Source organism: Nelumbo nucifera, chromosome 3, assembly GCF_055504915.1.
Source record: "Nelumbo nucifera cultivar China Antique chromosome 3, China Antique-T2T, whole genome shotgun sequence".
NCBI classification, from domain to species: domain Eukaryota; kingdom Viridiplantae; phylum Streptophyta; class Magnoliopsida; order Proteales; family Nelumbonaceae; genus Nelumbo; species Nelumbo nucifera.
Genome location: NC_142651.1, coordinates 35,695,314 through 35,701,353, shown reverse-complemented (window position 1 = coordinate 35,701,353; position 6,040 = coordinate 35,695,314). Strand labels below are relative to the sequence as shown.

The window sequence follows — 6,040 nt, the reverse complement described above, 5'->3', positions numbered from 1 at the left end:
GTGAGCGGAAGAAGGAAAGCAACAGCGCTAGAGAGAGAGAGAGAGAGAGAAGAGAGAGAGAGAGAGAGAGAGAGAGGGAGAGGAGAAGAAACAAAGAGGGTGGTGAGTGGTGACTGGTGAGGAGATCTGAGATGCTGGGTGGTGGTCGGGTGGTGTGGTGAGGTGGGGACTCTCCAAAATCTTAACTCGGATTGATCATTGATCCTCCCCTCCTCCTCTGATTCTCCCTCCTATTTTCAAAGCATTTTCCGCGTGTCGATTTGGTATACATCTCCATGGCCTCCTCCTCTTCTGTCACGGGTGGATATCGGATTCTAAACTATTCAGTCTTAGATCTGCTGCTGCTCTCTCTGTCTGTGGGTGGTGGTTTTCCTTCCTTTTATCTTCTCTCTCACCTCCCCTTCTGTGTAGCTTCCGAGACCATACCCACCACTGCTGCTCCACCAACCCCACTCTTAAAAGCTACCCAAGAAGAAGGGATCAGCGTCAATCGTAGAATCCTCATCGCAGTCGTCATCGCTTCTCTGTCCCTCGTTTTGGTACTGCTCATGGTCATGGCCTCCCTCAAGTTCCTGGGGTTCAGGTTCAGGTTCAGGATCAGACGTAAACCTAAGCGTGTAGTAGACGATGCGGAGCGTGGTGATGAGTTATCCACCGCTTCTTCTCATCAGGATTCGAAGGGGGAGGAGATTTCTAGCGTTCCGAAGAGGTTTAGTTGGGATGAGGTTGAGAGGTTTACTGTGAATTTCTCGCGTGTGATTGGAGAAGGAGGTTTTAGTACCGTTTATCTGGCTCACTTCCCCAATTCCACCCTCGGAGCGATCAAGGTCCATAACAACAGCGAACGTCTCAATCGAGTCTTCAAGCAGGAACTCGAAATCCTGCTTCACATCCAACACCCCCATATCATCGACCTTCTTGGCTACTGTGATGAACGAGGTACTGATTTTTCTCTCTTTCTTTCTAAATTATCGAATTGATTCATCGGGTTTTCTTTCTTTAGGAAGAAAAAGAAATTTCTAAATCTAGGTTTTTCGTTATTGCAGAAGAAGGCGTCCTGGTGTTCGAATACGTTCCAAACGGAAGCTTGCAGGAGAAACTCCACGGTCATGGAGAGTCTCTGCTTCCGTGGAAGACTCGCATGTCCATTGCGTACCAACTCGCCCAAGCCATCGCATACCTGCACGACAACTGTACGCTCCAAATAGTTCACGGCGACATCAAAGCATCCAACATCCTCCTCGACCAACATTTCAACTGTAAACTCTGCGATTTCGGTTTCGCAAAAATGGGTTTTTCGTCTGCGGTTCTGCCATCAGCCATGAACCCAGTAATGGGTTCACCTGGTTACATTGACCCTCACTACCTAAGAACAGGAATCGCGTCAAAGAAGAATGACGTCTATAGCTTTGGGGTGATCGTTCTGGAGCTAATCACGGGGATCGAAGCTTTTTGCTCCGAGAAAGAGCAGCTCTTGACGTCAATAGCCGGGCCACTGTTGGGTGACCTGAATAAGGTTCCGGAGATGGTGGATTCCCGACTTGAGGGCCAGTTCGAAACAGGGGAAGCCATGGCGATGGCTTCCATATCAGCTCTGTGCCTTCGCCAGCAACCCAGCCTTAGGCCTTCCATGGCCGAGATCTTGTGTACCATAAGAGAAAGGATATCGTGCTTGTCTTTTGTTGCCCCGGCTGAAGGAGCCAATGACACCACAGCCTAATATTAAAAGAGAGAGGGTCAGAAGGACACTGTACAATGTATATATTCCGCGTCTGCATTTGCACAGCCAAATCTCGAACAGGAACTTTAGAAAAAGAAAGTGAAAGGAACAAAGTACAAATCGAGTGGGAGTTTTATGCTTTTTATTTATTTGTTTATTCATTTTGTAGTTGGATTGGTGAACAGGAAAAAATTCCGAGTCCCCTCGGATGCTTCTTCCATGGAAGACGCGACCCTGTTGCTCATAATTTATCAGTGATCGTTCTTTCCGTTCCTCAGTTCAACAACAATGGAATGGAGTTTGTCTTTCTTAAAACAGGAATCGCGTAGCATAATTTACTAGATGGAAATGAGAGCGACAAATGCCCCCAAAAAAAAGGAAAAAATTCTCTGCTTCTGGGTACTTCCGTTTTGTCAGTAGTGACGGTGGACGAGAGACTGAGAGCGACACAGACGGACATTGGTTTCACAGCCACAACCACTGTGAAAAAAGAGGTGGGTAAGTCCCTACATCCCACGCGGTAGGAGCGAAAAAAGGGTGGACTCGTCCAATGCGGGTGTCCCACTCCCACCGCCACCGCCCACCGGTGGATTGACGACCGACTGAGGAGGGAGGAGCCCAATGCCCGAAGGAGTGGGCTCTTACCAGCTGGCAAGTCAATGCCAAGGACTATCCCTCCAGTATTAACTATCCGACCATCGGCCCTCCACCGAACTCCCAGGCTCAGCCAGCTGCAGCCACGTTGTTTATTCAGATTTACCAAGTTTTACCCGACCGGCCCAAATTTTTACAGTTGTACTTCCTTATCGGTTTTGACCTGCCATTAAAACCTTTTGTATTTGGATTGCATACTAGAATTTCAAATACAATATTATCAAATGATTCAGATATTTGGAAGGGCCAAGGGGATGATTTGTTTGCCTTTTTTGTTTGTTTTTTTTTTTTAACAAAGGCTCAGTTCTCAGTTTGGAAGAGTATATGTAGAATGCAAAATCTTGTATTTTGTTGTACATATTATTTTACTCTTTAAGTTTTAGTTTGGAAGGAATATAAATACAAATCTGTAAAGTTTGTACTTTTGTATGTATTTGTGCAGTACATATATGTATGGTATAAATAAATTATATAGAGTGCAGAATCTCATATTTTGTATGTATTTGCACTACACATTTGTATTTGTACTATTTCTAATGCTTAGTTTAAAAAGAATATAAACATCAATATATACAGTACAAATCTGTATATATGCATTTGTACTCTTTAGAAACTGAGCCAAATGTGACCTGTTTAGGGATGGGTTTTTTGGGCTGGTAAAAGCGAAGTCCGAATCTTTCTTTTTTTCTTTTTTTTTTTTTGTAATAAGCTAAGTCCCAATCCAATCCATGAACAGGTTTAGTTAAATTTAGCATAAACAAGTTTTAGATGGATTATAGAATCAGTTCTTAGAATCTAAACCAATTTGTAAGTTTAGTATCATGTGTATTTTACGTGATAATTTTGTAATTACCATGATGATGAAGATACTAAAATAATAATAATAACAATAAAACCAAGACCAATTGAAATGATAATAATATGTAATTACAATCAATTATATTCATTTTGTTTTGAAATTAGGAGAGGGCTATGTTTTCTTGAGGTCTGTAGACCATAAATGAGACTTCTTTATAAGGAAGAGAAAAACACGTTGAGTAGTTGAAGAAATAAAGATGAAAGTTTAATGAATTGAAAAGGAAGGCTAACAACTCTCTGAACTATGAAAATGAAATATCATAGTTTAATAAATTCATATGGGGAGGCCAAGAGGGTTCTTGAATTATTGAGGCCACGTTTTCCAATAATCCCTTTTCGTATCCATCCTTTTCAACTTTTGTTTCTCAATTGATTCCTCATCTTGCTTCTGAAATGTTGACTTTTAGCGTCTTAGTTGCAATGGCTTTTCCCGAATTGTGATTCATATTGCTTCTAGTATTTATTTTAGTAAGAAAAATATAAAATCTTTTCTTTTAGTTTGTCTAGAGTTCTCATGAATATTTATTGTCTGGGTCCTGTAAAAATAGGAAAATTCATGTTAAATAATCTATATATGACCATGTGCATTTCATTTTATACCCCTTTGTGAAGCTTGACAAATTCTAAGATTAGGCAATTCAAATCAAAGTTTTAAAAAATGACCCGTGGAAATGGAATTGTTTTAGTCACCGGTTTTCGGATTAACGATCTGATCTTTTGGTTTGAATGGACGGTTCATTCTGACAGTAGAATTTAAAAAATTAAAAAATGGTAAAAAACCGTTAAAAGAGTCTATGGTTTGATTGTTTGGATCAATGGTTTGTTAAATTTTTCAACGGTTTTGACCAGATTCCAGGTTTGGGATAAAACGAAACGATTCCGAGGCTGAACAGTCCAACCGCCCAGATCAAAGGCAGTTCGAAAACGTTGATTCAAACATTGTAATAGTTTCTTTTCCAATGTCTAATACTCTAATACATTCCTCCCCTGTGTAATTTTATTTATCCGGTTTGGTTTGATAATGGTTAACAAAATTTAGGTGCCCACCCCTCTATTTGAAGTAAAATTTGGGGTTAAAGAATTACTATTTGTTGTGATTAGACTATTTTGTATCATGATATTTTTGAGGTTGTATACTTGTATTGTAAGGTGGGTCATTGGGTTAGGTCTGGTTTGGGACAGCTTGTACCAGTTCTGAAATGATTATCAATCGGGACAAAAGTTACAAAAACAAAAATATTGGACCGTTTTGATTAATTAATAATTAGGATAATCATCTCTGGCCCAATTAGATCCAATTATGTTGACTTGTATGACTATTTATGTAAATAATAATTTAAAAATATATTTTTGATAATATAACCTTAATAAAAATAACAATAAGATAGTAAATTATTTATGTTAGTAAATCAATTGTTTTAACAAAATTATCTTGATCAAAATTGCCATTTTAAACATAAAATATAATAAAAGTTGTACAAATATTAAAAAATCTTTATATATTATTAACAAAATAATCAGTTTGAATAAACAAGAATTAGAACCGATCAAATTATTATTTGAGGCAATCACATAACCAGAACCATTATAATGGATTCGGTTCGATCCGGTCAGTCAGGTAGAATCCTGTCCATTGACAGCTCTATACTTAGAATTTCTAGCAGAAATGTTATTTTATTTGGTGGATTCACTTTGGGCTGCGTGTTTGCTTGAACTGAAGTTGTTGCCCTGAAAATACTTTGATATTGTTTACAATTATGAGGTACTGTAATGGTTTTTTAATGGAAAAAAGAGAAAAATGAGAAGGGAAGAGATTAGTATCTTGTATTTAATATGATTTTTTTTTAATCTTTGACAATTCATGATTTTCATGATGGAGATTAAAGCTGGTGGAGAATCAGAGATTTTTAAGAGCTGGATAATAGTAGATGTTCCTCATAGTTCAGTATATTAACTTTGCTTTAAAGCAATACATATTTTTTAAATCTTAACCTAGGTAAATTATATTCATCCCAACTATATTGTATGGGATTGGGGAAATGTATACAAATTAAATTCTTAGGGCTTATACTTAGAAACAAATATGAAACTATGGATGTTGCTGAATGGTACCTTATTAATTAGGGTCTATTCATTTTTTTTAGATTTTGAGAGGGGGAAAGTTGGTTAATGAGATTTTGTTCTTATTAATTAAAATATTCATTTCTTTTTCCAGATTTATGTAGGGTTTACAGAAAATTTATTTTTTCGGAGTATCACTTAGTCGGGTAAGTGATGCTCATGTCCTAGTTAGGTGGATAACTTTTCCACATGGAAGGAAAGTTGCCAACACATAGATACAACAAAATTGTCCATTTTGATAATGATTTTTTTTTTATGATTTAAATGGTCATTGTCTTATTTACTTGGGAAATAAAAGAATATGGATAGATGCATTTACCCGAATAAATAACATCCCAAAAAACGAACAGGGCCTTAGAATCTCTAGCATGGAACGAACGGGTAACTTGAAGTTGAAGTGGGGGAAACTAGATGGGTTATTTTCTTTTTTGCTTCAATCCATCGATATTGGGATTAAAAAAAATTTAAATTATTAAAATCTCTGACAGATAAAGAGGTGCAAATGAGCTGAAGGACAATAGTGTTAGAATGGGGGCAATATCTCAGTTTTTGTTATGGGGCTTTCAAGTTGAAATAAAATTTTCTTGTCATAGACTATTTTCACATCAATTTTAGAGATAATTAGTCCCATTTTTTCTTTTTCTATTTTTTATTAAACTTAAAATTTCATGAACTATTAAGATATTC

The 6,040-nt window shown here is 37.5% G+C and overlaps 1 protein-coding gene across 1 annotated transcript; it reads left to right on the top strand.

Annotated features, from left to right (window-relative positions):
• On the top strand, positions 1-2,035 carry LOC104592951 (putative receptor-like protein kinase At4g10390). The gene is made up of 2 exons (XM_010252531.3): positions 1-939; positions 1,047-2,035. Exons 1-2 carry the CDS (start codon positions 276-278, stop codon positions 1,718-1,720), a joined length of 1,338 nt encoding a protein of 445 aa, XP_010250833.1. The 5' UTR covers positions 1-275; the 3' UTR covers positions 1,721-2,035.
• The last annotated feature ends 4,005 nt before the right edge of the window (positions 2,036-6,040 follow it).

Coding starts and splice junctions, on each gene's coding strand:
- LOC104592951 (XM_010252531.3), top strand. CDS start 276: ATGGCCTCCTCCTCTTCTGTCACGGGTGGATATCGGATTCTAAACTAT. Junction 940..1,046: donor TGGCTACTGTGATGAACGAG/GTACTGATTTTT, acceptor TCGTTATTGCAG/AAGAAGGCGTCCTGGTGTTC.